The sequence below is a fragment of the Colius striatus genome, chromosome 26, assembly GCF_028858725.1.
Source record: "Colius striatus isolate bColStr4 chromosome 26, bColStr4.1.hap1, whole genome shotgun sequence".
NCBI lineage: Eukaryota > Metazoa > Chordata > Aves > Coliiformes > Coliidae > Colius > Colius striatus.
The window spans coordinates 3,442,075-3,458,449 of record NC_084784.1 but is presented as its reverse complement, the minus strand read 5'-3'; the positions used below and the strand labels follow the sequence as shown (position 1 = coordinate 3,458,449).

Genomic DNA, 16,375 nt, shown 5'->3' with positions numbered 1-16,375 from the left:
TTTGGAGCTCACCCAGGGGCAGGCAGAGCTTTTTCAGTTCCTTCCCTGCCGGTTGCAAGCAGCCTGTCCCCGTGTGCTCTGCAGCCCCCACAGACCCGCTGGCTGCAGGGGGCAGGTCCCTGGTCCTGCGCCGGGGCCACCCACCCCTCAGACCACCCCGAGCTGGCTGCTGGCCGTGACTCTGCCCCTTGGTCCCCGCAGAGCCCGAGCACGAGCTGTTCCTGGTGTACGGGAAGGGGCGTCCCGGCATCATCCGGGGCATGGACATGGGGGCCAAGGTGCCGGACGAGCACATGATCCCCATCGAGAACCTGATGAACCCCCGGGCGCTGGATTTCCACGCCGAGACCGGCTTCATCTACTTCGCCGACACCACCAGTTACCTCATCGGGCGCCAGAAGATCGACGGCACGGAGCGAGAGACCATCCTGAAGGACGGTGCGTGGCCGAGGGGCCCAGCCTGGACCCTGCCCCGGCCTGGCAGCCCCTGGGCACCGCAGCAGCACCCAGCAGGGGCATCTCCGTGTGTCCTGGTGGTGCTGCTGTCCCTCTCCCTGGTGTCTTTGAGCCCTCAAGGCCTGGAGCTGCTGTTTGGGTTTAGCTGGAGGTTGCTGTGGAGAGACGGGCACAGAGAGGGGACAGGGACCACCCGCCACTGTCCCAAGCTGGCCCACCCCAATCTGGCCAAATGGGATGAGGAGGAGGAAGGGATGAGGAGGAGGAAGGGATGAGGAGGAGGAAGGGATGAGGGGGAGGAAGGGATGAGGGGGAGGAAGAGATGAGGAGGAGGAAGGGATGAGGAAGAGGAAGGGATGAGGAGGAGGAAGGGATGAAGAGGAAGAAGAGATGAGGAGGAGGAAGGAATGAGGAGGAAGAAGGGATGAGGACTCCTCAGTCAGGGGTTCAGCGTGGTGCCACATCCGTCCCCATGCTGCCAGCCAAGGGCGTTCATGTTGTCTTGGGGCCAACCAGCCCAGGACACTCCTGAATTTGGCTTTTTCCAACCCAGTTTCCCCATGGCTGTGGTGCCTCTGGGGCAGCTGCCAGCGCTGGGGCCGGGGGACCATCGTCCCTGTCAGTTTGGGTTGGCATCAGGTGGTGCCCAGGGCACAGCGGGGCCGTGGCTTCCACCGTTCATCTGCCACCCTCCCCCAAAGGCATCCACAACGTGGAGGGAATCGCCGTGGACTGGATGGGGAACAACCTGTACTGGACAGACGATGGCCCCAAGAAGACCATCAGCGTGGCTCGGCTGGAGAAAGCTGCACAGACAAGGAAGACGCTGATCGAGGGGAAGATGACGCACCCCCGAGCCATCGTGGTGGACCCCCTGAACGGGTGTGAGGGCCTGGGAGGGCAGGGCTGGCTCCTGGGAGGGCAGGGCTGGCTCCTGGGTGGGTATGTCTGCTCCTGAGCCCCTGCAGAGCTGCTATGGGCTCCTCAGCTCCCCACAGCAGCTGTTGCATCTCTTGAGCACCCACAGTGGCTCCTGAGCTGTGCCAACGGGGCTGGGCGGCTTCGGCCACGGTGCTGGCAGCAGCTCTGCTGCGTGGCAGCTCTGGCCCTGGGCTCAGCAGCACTGGAGTGGCTGAGAGGGCCGTGGGGCCGCTGCCTGGGGCTGGGCACTGCGCAGCAGGAGCTCCCCGTCCTCTGCCAGCAGCTCTCGGCGGGCTCAGGAGGGGCAGAGCCCATCAGACCAGCGGCGGGGTGGTCTGTGCCCGCTCCTGTAACAGCTCGGTGTGTGCGGCAGGTGGATGTACTGGACAGACTGGGAGGAGGATCCCAAGGACAGCAAGAGGGGCAAGATCGAGAGAGCCTGGATGGATGGGTCCAACCGCAACATCTTCATCACCTCCAAGACCGTGCTGTGGCCCAACGGGCTGAGCCTGGACATCCCAGCCAAGATCCTGTACTGGGTGGACGCTTTCTACGACCGCATCGAGATGGTTTATCTCAACGGCACGGAGCGCAAGGCAGGTGGAGCCCCAGGGGCCGTTACCGCCCCGGCAGCTGAGCTGCTGCCTGGAGCCGCAGCGTGTGCCGCAGGGGTTCAGCCCCTCGCCCCCGCCGCGCCCCTCTCCCAGCGCCCAGCGTAACCGCGCCGCGGCTCGCTCTGCGCCCGCAGGTCGTGTACGAGGGGCCGGAGCTGAACCACGCCTTCGGGCTGTGCCACTACGGCAGCTTCCTCTTCTGGACCGAGTACCGCAGCGGCAGCATCTACCGCCTGGAGCAGGCGGCCAAGGCCGTGAGCCTGCTGCGCAACGAGCGCCCGCCCATCTTCGAGATCCGCATGTACGACGCGCAGCAGCAGCAAGGTGCCGCCCCCCCCGCCTCACACCCCGGGAGGGATCTGGGCTGGGCTGGGCTGGGGCTGGGAGAGGGGTGGGATTGTTTCCTCAAGCCCCTGCACGCCTTTTCTTTGCCTCCTCCTGTCCCTGCCTGTCCATCCCTGTGCAGCCTCTGCAGGCGCTGCTGTCGCTCGTCCCCTCCCTCTCCCACACTCCGTCCCTGCCTGAGGGGTCCCCACTGCCTGATGAACTGGGGGTTCCAACTGGATTCCAGCTGTGGAGCCTTTTGAGTCATCAGAGAATCATTTTAGTTGGGAAAGACCTTTAAGTCCAATCCTTGGCCTCACCCTGCCCAGCCCAGCACTGACCCACAGCCCTCAGCACCACGGCTTTGGGGTCCCTCCAGGGCTGGGCACTGCCCCAGCTCCCTGGGCAGCCTGGCACAGGGGTGACACCCCTCTCAGGGAAACAGTTCTGCCTCAGCTCCAGCCTCAACCTCCCCTGGGGCAACTCCAGCCCCTTTCCTCTTGTTCTATCACTTTGAAGCAGAGACTGACCCCCATCAGGTCAGGGAGTGCTGCTGTCTCCCCTCAGCCTCCACTTCTCCAGCCTCAACACCTCCCTTGTGCCCCAGCCCCTCTGCCCCAGCCTGGAGCTCTGCCTGAGCCTGGGGATGGCTGAGGGAGTCCTGGGACACCCAGCAGCCCCCCAAGGAGTCAACTCTGAAGTCCCCTTCTCCTCACTCTTGCTTTTCCTCCACAGTGGGCTCCAACAAGTGCCGTGTGAACAACGGTGGCTGCAGCAGCTTGTGCCTGGCCACCCCCCGGGGCCGTCAGTGTGCCTGTGCTGAGGACCAGCTCCTGGGATCAGACTCAGTCACCTGCCAGGGTAGGCTGCCAGGACCTGGCCCTGCGTGGGGACCCCCGTTCCCTGAGACATGGGTTGGGGTCTGCAGCTCTGCTCAGTGATGCCACACGTGGTGTGGGGCTGCCCAAGGGCCTGGGGAGCTGGGTGCTCTCTGCACCCATGGGAGGCTGCAGAGGAGGGATGTTGCTGGGTCCGGTTCCTCCTCTTGCACAATGGAAAGAGCGGGTGGAAATCTCTGGCTGAGCAACCACATCTGAAGCTGCCAGCGTGGGGGAAGAGCCCCATTCAGGACAGGCAGCCTGGGCACTACTGTGCTTTGCCAGCCTAAATGAGAGGAGGGATGTTCTGCTGGCACAGCCTGTGCATGCCCCTGAGCCAGAGTCTCTCCCATGGGCTGCACCTTCTTGTTTCATGCTCAGGATGCCTGTGGGCACGAGCGTCTGGGTGCTCTCAGGGCTGCTGGGTCGCTGCACAGACAACCCCAGGCAGCCAGGACTGTCCTCACCGCTGCCCTGCTCTTGGTTCAAATCATCCCTCTCCTTTTCTTCTCCTTCACCAGCCAACCCATCCTACATCCCCCCACCGCAGTGCCAGCCCGGGGAGTTCGCCTGCAAGAACAGCCGCTGCATCCAGGAGCGCTGGAAGTGCGACGGGGACAACGACTGCCTGGACAACAGCGACGAGGCCCCCGAGCTCTGCCGTGCGTGGCCACCCCTGGGGCAGCAGGGCTGGGGAGAAGCTTCCTTCACATGTGGGGGCCAGTGGGCTGGGATGGGGAGGGGGTCAGGCATCCCGGACCCTTCTGCCCCCTCCCCTCAGCTGTAGGAGGAGAGGGCGGTGATGGGGATCTGGGATCCTCGCTTTGGATGAGGCCACTTGTCCCCTTTCTGACGGGTTTTCTCCGGGCCAGGCTGGGGGAGGGCTGGGGGAGGGATGGAGCAGGGCAGGTCCTGAGCCTGTGTGTCCCCTGCAGACCAGCACACCTGCCCCTCCGACCGCTTCAAGTGCAAGAACAACCGCTGCATCCCCAACCGCTGGCTCTGCGACGGGGACAACGACTGCGGCAACAACGAGGACGAGTCCAACTCCACGTGCTCGGGTGAGGAGCCCGCCCCAGCCTCGGGGAGCCGCAGCAGGAGCTCACACAGCTGATTGCAGGGCTGAGGCCGAGCTTTTGGGGCCTCACACTCCCCGCTGCTCACCTCGTGCCTCGCAGGAGCCCCGCGGGGAGGGGGGTTGTCCCTCAGCCTTTTCCCCAGCGAAGCAAGGCACTGCCAGCTACTAAAGCTGTTTGTCTGTCCCTGGGCCAGCTCGGACCTGCTCCCCCAACCAGTTCTCCTGCGCCAGCGGGCGCTGCATCCCCATCTCCTGGACGTGCGACCTGGACGACGACTGCGGCGATCGCTCCGACGAGTCGGCGTCATGCGGTGAGCTGGGGGCGAGGGGGAGGAGGCAGCACTGCTGGCACGGGGCCCTGTGGGCTGTGAGCAGGAGGAGTGGGGCACGGGGAGCCTCCCCTCACACTGATGGTGCCTCTGCCTCCTCCACAGCCTACCCCACCTGCTTCCCCTTGACGCAGTTCACCTGCAACAACGGCCGCTGCATCAACATCAACTGGCGTTGCGACAACGGTGAGGACGCGGCGCCACGGCTGCTGTGGGGCGTGATGGGGAGGTCATGCACAGGGTTACCAGCCTGGCAGGGGGCCCTGGTCCTGCCACGGCCACTTCTCCCCCTCGTGCCGAACTGCAGAGCCCAGGCCCTGGAGGGAGGAGGCATCAGCTGAAGCCGTGAGCGCATCCTGCGCCGCCAGGACCCGCGTTATCCCTGGCTGCCCTTGGGGGAGCGTGTGTTGCAGGAATAGCCTGGCAGGGATCACTTCAGCAGACCTTGGCCTGCTTGGCAAGGTGGCCAAAGCTCTGTCCCAGCCCTTGAGATGAGTGTGGAGTGGCCTGTGCTGCTGGTGGGGCTGAGCCAGGTCCCGTAGCTGCAGGGAAGGCAGGGGAGGTCTCCCCAGCAGTCTTGCATCTGGCCTTAGGTGTGTTTCCAGGGCCAGGCCTGAGAGAGGCTTTGCCCCAGGGCTGATTTCCTTCCCCACACCTTTCCTTCTTTCCCTTCAGCAGCTCTGCATTCTTAGGTGTAATCAGTGGCTTCAGAGCAGGCAGGATACAATCATACCATGGTAGGGTTGGAAGGGACCTTTAGAGATCATCTAGTCCAACCCACAGATACTGTCAGAGCTGCAGAATGAAGGGGGTTAGCAGGGAGCTGCAGCTGCAGGTCTCCCTGAGCCAGTGGCCTCTTTCTCCTGGGGCAGCCCCACCAAGGGACAGTCTCTTTTCCTGGGGATCCACCACTGCAGGCAGCCAGACCCTCCCGAAAGCCACAGCCTTGGCGTGGGGCACCTCTGCGCAGTGAAAGCCTCACCAAGTGCCTGTGGGACAGGACCCACAGCAACATGAGGCTCCCAGCCTGGCTGCCCAGGGCTCCCCAGTACCCTCTGCTGCTCCCAGTCTCTCCTGCCCCCATCCTGCTCGTGTGCTGTGCAGCCTCTCTGTGTCCTCTCCATGTCAGCGTTCACGTCCTGGCCCCGGTGTGGGTTTGTGCCACGCTCTGTGTGTGTGTGTGTGCCACGTGGTGCTGGTTTTGTTTGTCATTGTGCCCACTCTCCTGTCTGGTTGGTTCTGTGTTTCAGAAAAAGATTGTGGGGATGGCTCTGACGAAAAGAACTGTCCAAAACCTACCGGTTAGTGCATAGATCAACATGCACCAGACCCCCAGCCTGGCCCCAAGCAACCCCAAACCTGCCCCCCCCAGAGCGCTGCCAGCCCCAGGGGCTGCCGCTTCACACACTGGCAGTGCCCCCCCTGTTGTCTCTGGCAATGCTGCACTCCCTGGCCATGGCCTCTGATGCTCTCTGGCCATGCCCCTGTGCTCCAGCAGCACGTGGGGATCGAGGCAGCCGTCCCTCCCACGGAGCTGGTGAGAGCCTGGAGGGGTCGGGGTCTGCAGCTGCAGGAGCTGGGCTGCCTGGTGAAGCTGCTTGGCAACGTCCCTGTGCCCACTGTGAGCTCCTGTGTGTGGGGAAGTGGAGCACTGGGAGGCAAAGGCCCTTTGGCAGCTGAAGCAGAGCAGAGCCCCGTGGTGTCTCCAGCAAGCCCGTGGCCAGGGCAGACAGAGGAGCTGCATTGCCAGTGTCCCAGGAATCAGACTAAAGCTCTCCCAGCCCATCAGCGGGCGAGGGGCTTTCCTCCAGGCAAGCTGACCCCCCAATTGGCAATACCAACCCCCCTCCCCATAGAAGTGCCCCACAGAGGAGCCCACCGTCCTCCTCCCAGCTCAGCTCCCCTGGAGCAGAGCACCCCCTCAGTGCTGGGCCCCCTCCCCAGGTACATGGCTGATCTATGCAGTTTCTGTGTCTCATTCTCTCTGTGTGCTGCTGGTGCTGTAGCGGGGGGCTGGGGGCTCTCTGCTCAGCCCGGCCCCTCCGTGCCAGGGGCTGCCAGGGGGCTGCCCGGTGCCCCACGTCCCGTCTGCCGCCGTGGGCCATCTGATGCCCCCCGTTCCCTGCTTTCCCCTGGCTGCCTCCTCTCCTCTGGCAAAGGGAGGGGGGATGTCTCCACCTTCCTCGCTCCTGCCGTGCCTCCGCCAGCCTGAGCCCCCTGGCGCTGCCTGAGCCCCGGCCCTCTGCCCTTCCCTCCCCAGACAACGACTGCGGGGACAACAGCGACGAGGCCGGCTGCAGCCACTCCTGCTCCAGCAACCAGTTCAAGTGCAACAGCGGGCGCTGCATCCCGGTGCACTGGACCTGCGACGGCGACAACGACTGCGGCGACTACAGCGACGAGACTCACGCCAACTGCACCAACCAGGGTGAGCCCCAGCCCGCGGCTCAGACAGCCGGGGAGTGTTTGCAAGGGCCCTGCAGAGCTGCCCCAGCCCCAGCCCCTGCTCCAGCAGCTTCCCCTGGCTCAGGGGGCACAGGAACGTGTCCAGGGGGGTTGGGAACCTCCTGAGAAGGAGCCTCCACACCCTCCCTGGGCAGCCTGGGCCAGGGCTCCCTCAGCTCAGCACCAAAGGACTTGCTCCTCCTGGGCCAGGGGCACTTGCTGTGTCCCAGCCTGTGCCCATCACCCCTTGTCCTGCCACTGGCCACCCCAGCACAAAGCCTGGCCCCATCCATCCTCCTTTAGCGACTGAGCAGCATTGAGAAGGGCCCCTGAGCTCAGGCTTCTGTTCCCCAGGCTGAACAGCCCCAGGGCTGCAGCCTTTCCTCCTCACACACATGTCCCATCCCTCAGCATCTTGGTGTCCCTGCTCTGGCCTCTCTCCAGCACTTCCCTGTCTCTCTGCAGCTGGGGAGCCCAGCACTGGCCCCAGGACTCCAGCTGAAGCATCCCCAGCTCTGGCAGAGCAGAGGGGCAGCACAATCTCGCTGGCCCTGCTGCCCACACTCTCTTCATGCCCCCCAGGCTGCCATTGGCTCCTTGCCCACGAGCCCACGTTCCTGCCCCACGTTCCCTTTGCTGCCCACCAGCATTCCCAGGGCCCTGTCCCAGCAGGTCACCCCCATCCTGTGCTGGTGCTGGGCTTGTTCCTGCCCAGCCGCAGGACCCTGCCCTTGGGGACCCTCAGCAGGCTGCTCCCTGCCCATCCCTCAAGCTGGTTGAGATCCCCCTGAGTGGCAGCAGAGTCTTTGGGTGAACCAGCCACTCTGGTGCCATCAGCAGCTCCCACCTTCCACACAGGCACTTCTGCAGCCTCCCCTACCCACGCTGAGTGCCCAGCTCCCCCTCTCCCTCACCCCTGGGTGCCCCTGGCCCTGTTCCCACCCGCTCCCCCCGAGCCTGGCTGGGGCAGAGGCAGCGAGGGCCGTGTCTGCTTCCCCACCGTCCCGTTCCCTCGCCCCAGCCACGCGCCCCCCCGGCGGCTGCCACACGGACGAGTTCCAGTGCCGGCTGGACGGGCTGTGCATCCCCATGCGCTGGCGCTGCGACGGCGACACCGACTGCATGGACTCCAGCGACGAGAAGAACTGCGAGGGCGTCACCCACGTCTGCGACCCCAACGTCAAGTTCGGCTGCAAGGACTCGGGTGAGAGCAGAGGGCGAGAGGGGACGGGCTGGGGGAGCGGCGGATCCTGCCGGGGAAAAAAGGGGGCTGAGACCCGGCTGGGCCGGGTGGGGATGGGGACGAGGGGGCCGGGGGGGCAGGAGGGTGCGTGAGGTAATAGCCGCCGCGCCCCCTCCTCGCCCCCTCGCCACGCAGCCCGCTGCATCAGCAAGGCCTGGGTCTGCGACGGGGACAGCGACTGCGAGGACAACTCTGATGAGGAGAACTGCGAGTCGCTGGTGTGCAAACCCCCCTCCCACACCTGTGCCAACAACACCTCCATCTGCCTCCCCCCAAAGAAGCTCTGCGACGGCTCCGACGACTGCGGCGACGGCTCCGACGAGGGCGAGCTCTGCGGTGAGCAGGGGGGCTCTGGAGGGTGGGGGTCTGGAGGAGGTTCTAGAGCGGGACTCTGGAGGGAGGGCTCTGGGGGAGGAGTCTGGAGAGGGGTCTGGAGGTGGGGCTCTGGAGGGGGGGCTCTGGAGGGGGCTCTGGAGAGGGGCTCTGGAGTTGGGATCTGAAGGGGGGGTCTGGAGGAGGTTGTAGAGCGGGACTCTGGAGGGAGGGCTCTGAGGGGGGGGCTCTTGGGGGGGTCTGGAGGAGGTTCTGGAGGGGGACTCTGGAAGGGGGAGTCTGGAGAGGGGCTCTGGAGCGGGGGGTCTGGAGGAGGTTCTAGAGGGGGATTCTGGAGGGGGGGTCTGGAGAGGGGCTCTGGAGCAGGGGCTCTGGAGGGGTCTCTGGAGGAGGGGTCTGCACTGAGCCTGGCTGCAGCAGGACGAAGGCCTGACCACAACCCATCCTCTCTCCACAGACCAGTGCTCCCTGAACAACGGCGGCTGCAGCCACAACTGCACCGTGGCCCCTGGCGAGGGCATCGTCTGCTCCTGCCCCTTGGGGATGGAGCTGGGCTCGGACAACAAGACCTGCCAGATCCAGAGCTACTGTGCCAAGCACCTCAAGTGCAGCCAGAAGTGCGAGCAGGACAAGTACAACGTCAAGTGCTCGTGCTACGAGGGCTGGATGCTGGAGCCCGACGGCGAGAGCTGCCGCAGCCTGGGTGTGTGTGGGTGGGCTGCAGGGGGCTGCTGGGGGCTGGCAGCGTCTCCCTGGCGGCCTGTGGTGGGCTTTGGCTTCCTCCTACTCACAGAGGCAGCAGCAGCAGTCAAGGACTGTGCTGACAGGCACAGCCAGGCCGTGGGAGGGGGGATCTGCAGACCCCTCGCTGTCCCCACCTGGCTCAGGGAGCCCTGTTGGGTGCAGCAGTGTGGGTGGTCCCGCGGTTGGGGATGGCACCAGGAACAACCTTTCCCCCTCTGCTTTGCCTGTGTCCCTCCCTGACCTCGTCCTGCTTTCCCCAGACCCCTTCAAGCCCTTCATCATCTTCTCCAACCGCCACGAGATCCGTCGCATCGACCTGCAGCGGGGCGACTACAGCGTGCTGGTGCCGGGGCTGCGCAACACCATCGCCCTGGACTTCCACCTCAACCAGAGCTCGCTCTACTGGACTGACGTGGTGGAGGACAAGATCTACAGGGGCAAACTGCTTGAGAATGGGGGTGAGTAGCTCTGGGGGGGCCTGAAGCCAGCAGGCAGGGTAACACAGCCTTCACAAGCCTCCCTCACCTCCAACCCAAAGGAGATTCCCCTTGTGTAGAGCTTCTTGCGTTTCAGCTTGTGTCCATTACCCTTTGTCCTGTCACTGGAGACAACAAAGTGTCTCCCCATCCTCCTGACACCCAGCCTTTAAGTGTTTGTGAGACTTAGTGAGGGCCCCCTGAGCTCAGGCTTCTGTTCCCCAGGCTGAACACCCCCAGGGCTGCAGCCTTTCCTCCTCACACACGTGTTGCAGCCCCTCAGCACCTTGGGACCCCTGCCCTCGCCTCTCTGCAGCACTTCCCTGTCTCTCTGGAGCTGGGCAGCCCAGAACTGGGCACAGACTCCAGCTGAGACCTCAGCAGGGCAGAGCAGAGGGGCAGCAGAATCCCCCTGGCCCTGCTGCCCACACTCCTCACTGTGCCCCGCAGCTCTGACCAGCTTTGAGGTGGTGATACAGTACGGCCTGGCCACCCCTGAGGGACTGGCTGTGGACTGGATCGCTGGCAACATCTACTGGGTGGAGAGTAACCTGGACCAGATCGAGGTGGCCAAGCTGGACGGCACCATGCGCACCACGCTGCTGGCCGGGGACATCGAGCACCCCCGCGCCATCGCCCTGGACCCCCGCTACGGGTGAGGCAGGGGGGACCTGGCAGGGACCTGGCAGGGGGACTGGGCTGTGGGCTCCTGCCTGGGCACGCAGCTGGCTCACAGAATCACTCACAGTGGCAGGGGCTGGAAGGGATCTTTAGAGCTCATCCAGCTCAACCCTCTGCTCCAGCAGCTTCCCCTGGCTCAGGGAGCACAGGAACGTGTCTGGGGGGGTTGGGAACCTCCTGAGAAGGAGCCTCCACACGCTCCCTGAGCAGCCTGGGCCAGGGCTCTCTCCCTCATCCCTTTGCTGCCCACCAGCATTCCCAGGGCCCTGTCCCATCAGGTCACCCCCATCCTGTGCTGGTGCTGGGCTTGTTCCTGCCCAGCCGCAGGACCCTGCCCTTGGGGACCCTCAGCAGGTTCCTCTCCAGTGGGTTGAGACCTGGGGGGCTGTTGGGGTGTGGGGCAGAGCCTTGCTGTGCCCGTGCTGAGCCCTGCCCCGTGCCCCCAGGATCCTGTTCTGGACGGACTGGGATGCCAGCCTGCCCCGCATCGAAGCCGCCTCCATGAGCGGCGCGGGCCGCCGCACCATCCACAAGGAGACGGGCTCTGGGGGGTGGCCCAACGGCCTCACCGTCGACTACCTGGAGAAGAGAATCCTCTGGATCGACGCCAGGTGAGGCCCAGGACACGGCATTGCTGCCCCACACCTCCCCTCCCGGTGCCCTCTGCACCGCCGTGTCCCTCCCAGCCGCGGCTCCTTCCCCCCCAGCCCTGTGCTCTGTCGTCTGGCTGCTGGGCAGGGACGGAAAAGCCTTTGCTCCCTGGGGTCTCTGTGTCTGCATCACGCCCCAGCCTTTGCTCTGGGCTCTCTCCCTCTGCAGGGTGGGGAGCTTTGATCCCTGCTGTAAATCAGTCGTCGTCCTCCTCTGCAGCATTAAACTGAGCAGAGGAGGTGGCTGCTCAGACCCTGTGGGATTAAAGACCTGGCTGCTCCCTGTGCCTGGCAGCCTTTGGGCTAAAGATTTGGCCTCTGCCTCTGCCTGGTAGCCCTTGGATTAAAGGCTTGAGCTTTGCCTGTGTCTGGTAGCCCTTGGACTAAAGGCTTGGGCTTTGCCTGTGCCTGGAAGCCCTTGGGTTGGAGATTTGTCTGTTCCCTGTGCCTGGCAGCCCTTGGGCTGCAGCCCTGGCCTCTGCCTGTGCCTGGAAGCCCTTTGCCAGCTGCCTGCCCCTCTCACCCCCGCTCTGTGCCGGGCACAGGTCAGATGCCATCTACTCAGCCCTGTACGACGGGACGGGGCACATCGAGGTGCTGCGGGGCCACGAGTACCTGTCGCACCCCTTCGCCGTCACGCTCTACGGGGGGGAGGTGTACTGGACCGACTGGCGCACCAACACCCTGGCCAAGGCCAACAAGTGGACGGGGCACAACGTGACGGTGGTGCAGAGGACCAACACCCAGCCTTTCGACCTGCAGGTCTATCACCCGTCCCGGCAGCCCCTGGGTGAGGCCTGGGGAAGCAGAGGCATCAGGGTGGGGTGGGATGGGATGGGATGGGATGGGATGAGGATGGGATGGGATGGGATGGGATGGGATGGGATGGGATGGGATGGGATGGGATGGGATGGGATGGAGTGGGATGGGAGGGGATGGAGTGGGATGGGAGGGGATGGATGGGATGGGATGGATGGGATGGGATGGGATGGGATGGGATGGGATGGGATGGGATGGGATGGATGGGGTGGGATGGGATGGATGGGATGGGATGGGATGGGATGGGATGGGATGGAGTGGGATGGGATGGATGGAATGGGGTTTGATGGGGTGGGATGGGATGGGATGGGATGGGATGGGATGGGATGGGATGGGGTAGGATGGGATGGGATGGGGTGGGGTTGGGTAGGAGGACTGTAGGGGATAGGGAGATGGCACCAGCCCTCAGTGTGTGCCCACTGACGCTCAGAGCATCGTGTGGGAGCTGACCCCATCCCCGTGGCTGCTCCTTCTCCCCTTCCTCTGAGCTGGAGGCCACTGCTGTGGTCCTGGTGTGAGGGGGCCAATGGGTCAGAGCTCCTGGATGGGGCAGGCAGTGTCTGGGAAGTCTGCAGCTCTCTGGGACCTCCTGGGTGGGCATCCCCTGGAACAAGGGACTTAATCTGAGTCTTACCTCCTTTGCAGCTCCTAATCCCTGTGAAGCCAACGGGGGCAAAGGGCCATGTTCCCACCTCTGCCTCATCAACTACAACCGCACCTTGTCCTGTGCCTGCCCTCACCTCATGAAGCTGGACAAGGACAACACGACCTGCTATGGTAGGGCTCTGCCCAGGCCACCCTGGGGAGGGGAAGGGGCAGCTTTGGAGCTGTCTCTGCAGGCCAGGCTGAGGTCCCACCTCTGCCTCTCTCCTCCTTCTGCCCAGAGTTTAAGAAGTTCCTGCTGTACGCGCGGCAGATGGAGATCCGGGGCGTGGACATCGACAACCCCTATTACAACTACATCATCTCCTTCACGGTGCCTGACATCGACAACGTCACGGTGGTGGATTATGACGCCCTGGAGCAGCGCATTTACTGGTCTGACGTGCGCACCCAGACCATCAAGAGAGCTTTCATCAACGGCACCGGCGTGGAGACCGTGGTGTCTGCGGGTGGGTGTTGGAGGAGCATCGTCCCACACGGCTGCTCCTGCGGGTCCTGGAGCAGGAAAGAGCTTCCAGCTCTGCAAGAGGCGGCATCTCCAAGAGACTGACCCTTCCTCTTGGTCTCAGCGTCGTCCCAGCCCGTGCTCATGTCTCCCTTCTCCGTTCCCTTGCAGACCTGCCCAACGCTCACGGCCTCTCTGTGGACTGGGTTTCCAGAAACCTCTTCTGGACCAGCTACGATGCCAACAAGAAGCAAATCAACGTGGCCAGGCTGGATGGCTCCTTCAAGAACGCTGTGATCCAGGGGCTGGACAAGCCTCACTGCCTGGTGGTTCACCCTCTGCGTGGGTAAGTGTCTGGTGCCGGTCTGTGGTGCCCGTGGGCCTGGGGGCTGGCTGGGGGTGTTGGAGGAGAAGGTGCACGTGTGTGTGTGTGTGTGTGTGTGTGTGTGTGTGTGTGCACGTGTGACACTGCCTGTGTGTGCTGGAGGGGAGAACAGGTTGCTCTCCCTGTGGGTCAGTGGGTGTAGGAGGTGTGTGAGAGGAGCCAGGGGCAGCAGCTCAGGAAGAGCAGGAGAAGGGGAACGAGCTGAAGGATGAGTGTGCACTCACAAGCCTGTGCCAGTCTGGCTTTGCTGGGCAGGGCTGCCTGAGAGCAAACATCAAACCCTCTCCTAAGCCCAGCTCTGGAGGTGAAGCCGGGCTGCCTGGGCTGTGCAGTGAGAAGCGATGGGGCTCAGCACCGGGCTGGGCTCAGCCTGCAGAGCGGGCTGGGGTGAGGGGCTGGCAGGGCCCAGGGGGGGCTGGGAGGGCAGCTGAGCCCCTTCCACAGGGCTGCTGGAGCTCAGTGTCCCCTCACTGGCGCAGGAAGCTTTACTGGACGGACGGGGACAACATCAGCATGGCCAACATGGACGGCAGCAACCGCACCCTGCTCTTCACCAACCAGAAAGGGCCTGTTGGTACGGATTCCCCCGTGCCCCCCGGTACCCCCTCACCTTGCAGGCCCTGAAAGCCTCAGGCCCCTGCTCTGGCAGCCCTGTCTCCTCAGGGCTGGGCCACCCTGACCTCATGTACCTGCTCTTTCCCTCTACCAGTCCCATCCCAGCTCCCAGCTGGGGATGGTGCCTGTGTGCTGCCTGGACACTCACAGTCTCTCCCTTTCCAGGCCTGGCCATTGACTACCCAGAGAGCAAATTGTATTGGATCAGCTCTGGCAATGGCACCATCAACAGATGTGACCTGGATGGCAGCAACCTGGAGGTCATCGAGTCCGTGAAGAGTCAGCTGAGCAAAGCAACCGCCCTGGCCATCATGGGTGAGAGCTGGCAGGGTGCTGGGGAGGTTCGTGGAGCCCTTTCCCCTGCACACAACACAGGCTGCTCGTTGTTTCTCCACCAAAAGGCTGAGCTCAAGCCCCTTTTTTCCAGGCCATTACATTTAGTCTGCGTGGAGCTGCTGCTCCCTGCTGCTGGCTGGGAGGGGGACGGGGGAGGCTGCTGCCTGACTCTGCCTTGTCCTCCCAGGTGACAAGCTGTGGTGGGCTGACCAGGCCTCTGAGAGGATGGGCACCTGCAACAAGAAGGACGGGACGGAGGTGACTGTGCTGCGCAACAGCACGACGCTGGTGATGCACATGAAGGTGTATGACGAGAGCATCCAGCAAGGTGAGTGTGTGTGCACGGGGCACAGACCCTGCTGGCTGCCCAGGGGTAGCCAGGTGGCCAACTGACCCTCTGCCTTCTTGCTGGCTCAAGGTGCCTTTAGGCTGGCACAGAGCCCTCGCATCTCATGCAGCTGCACAAGTGGAGCTGCTCCCTGCCAGCCCCAGCCTCTGCCCAGCCCCTGCCAGCCCCTCACCCCCCATTTCTCTCCGTGGCAGCTGGAACCAACCCCTGCAGCCTCAACAACGGCGACTGCTCTCAGCTCTGTCTGCCCACGTCTGAGAGCTCCCGCTCCTGCATGTGCACCGCGGGTTACAGCCTGAAGAGCGGGCAGCAGTCCTGTGAGGGTGAGTGTGCCCATCCTCATCCCCTCACCCAAACCATCCCCTTGGGGCAGAGGGTCCCCTCGGGCTCTGCCTGTGCCCACGGTGCTGTGGGGCTGAGCAAGGCTGGCACCCGCTCTCTGGGCTGTCTGCAGCCTCATCCCAGCAGCCCCCCTGCTCCCAGGGGTGCCGTGGAGGGGAGCTGGGGGCAAGAGGGATGTGGAGGGGGCTTGGGAGGGACTGTGGGCTCGAGCCAGAGCCAGACCCTCTCATGGGCTGAGCCCAGACCCTGGCATGGGCTGTGAGCCCACAAGGAGCTGCCAGCGTGGAGCACTGAGGGCTCTGGGCTTAGTGGGAGGAAGGGGACAGGACTGCACGGTGGGAGCCCTCAAAGGAGAGAAGAAACCTTTGCTGTGGGCAACTGGTTTGTGGTCTTGCCTCTCTGCAGTCACTGGGAACGGGGCTGGGCAGCGTTTGCTCTGCAGATCCCTGGCCCCTGCACGCTTTGCCACCATCTCCCTTGGGAGAGAAGAGCCCCCTCCCACTCCCTGGTCACTGCCAGGGCCTCTCAAAGGCTGTTTGTGTGCAAAATGTTCTTGGTGTTTTTTGGAAGGGACTGGCAGAGCTGCTGCACCATCTGGGTCAGGGCAGGGACTGAATAACAAGCACTGCCCTGACCCAGATGCGACGCAGAGCCTTTGCCAGCGCTCGGGGGAGGAGGCAGCTCTGGGAAGGGGCCTCACTGTGACCCCCCTGTGCCCCAGTGTGGGTCAGGACCCCTTGAACAGGCCACTCTGGGGCTCACTGTGACTCCCCTGTGCCCCAGTGTGGGTCAGGACCCCTTGAACAGGCCACTCTGGGGCTCACTGTGACCCCCCTGTGCCCCAGTGTGGGTCAGGACCCCTTGAACAGGCCACTCTGGGGCTCACTGTGACCCCCCTGTGCCCCAGTGTGGGTCAGGACCCCTTGAACAGGCCACTCTGGGGCTCACTGTGACCCCCCTGTGCCCCAGTGTGGGTCAGGACCCCTTGAACAGGCCACTCCAGCGCTTGCAGCCTCCAGGGAGGTCCAGGCAAAGCCCATTGGGATGTGGCTGAGCAGGGAAAGCCTTTGTGGTTGTTCCCTGTGGTTGTTCCCTGGGCTCCTGCCACAGCCATCAGTGTCCCTCGCTGTGCCCAAGGTTTGCCTTTGCCTCCCCTGCCCAGCGTGGGGGTGAGATCCAGCCCATCCTCATCACGAGCAGCTCTCTCCTTATTCCCATCCTGGTTAGACCCCTCTCACACAAAGGCTGA

General features: G+C 64.1%; 1 protein-coding gene across 5 annotated transcripts in view; it reads left to right on the top strand.

Annotated features, from left to right (window-relative positions):
- Nucleotides 1-16,375, top strand: part of LRP1 (LDL receptor related protein 1) — a 90,947-nt gene that overhangs the window by 39,807 nt on the left and 34,765 nt on the right. For all 5 annotated transcript variants that reach the window (XM_062015386.1, XM_062015384.1, XM_062015385.1 and 2 more), the window contains exons 11-34: nt 202-438; nt 1,158-1,338; nt 1,751-1,973; nt 2,126-2,315; nt 3,051-3,176; nt 3,715-3,855; nt 4,129-4,254; nt 4,466-4,582; nt 4,706-4,786; nt 6,861-7,028; nt 8,067-8,249; nt 8,424-8,624; nt 9,079-9,324; nt 9,626-9,823; nt 10,292-10,496; nt 10,969-11,133; nt 11,718-11,962; nt 12,637-12,768; nt 12,876-13,103; nt 13,271-13,445; nt 13,964-14,058; nt 14,265-14,414; nt 14,623-14,763; nt 14,979-15,107. In XM_062015386.1, coding sequence (XP_061871370.1) covers nt 202-438; nt 1,158-1,338; nt 1,751-1,973; nt 2,126-2,315; nt 3,051-3,176; nt 3,715-3,855; nt 4,129-4,254; nt 4,466-4,582; nt 4,706-4,786; nt 6,861-7,028; nt 8,067-8,249; nt 8,424-8,624; nt 9,079-9,324; nt 9,626-9,823; nt 10,292-10,496; nt 10,969-11,133; nt 11,718-11,962; nt 12,637-12,768; nt 12,876-13,103; nt 13,271-13,445; nt 13,964-14,058; nt 14,265-14,414; nt 14,623-14,763; nt 14,979-15,107 — 4,083 coding nt within the window. The remainder of the gene's footprint in view (nt 1-201; nt 439-1,157; nt 1,339-1,750; nt 1,974-2,125; nt 2,316-3,050; nt 3,177-3,714; nt 3,856-4,128; nt 4,255-4,465; nt 4,583-4,705; nt 4,787-6,860; nt 7,029-8,066; nt 8,250-8,423; nt 8,625-9,078; nt 9,325-9,625; nt 9,824-10,291; nt 10,497-10,968; nt 11,134-11,717; nt 11,963-12,636; nt 12,769-12,875; nt 13,104-13,270; nt 13,446-13,963; nt 14,059-14,264; nt 14,415-14,622; nt 14,764-14,978; nt 15,108-16,375) is intronic.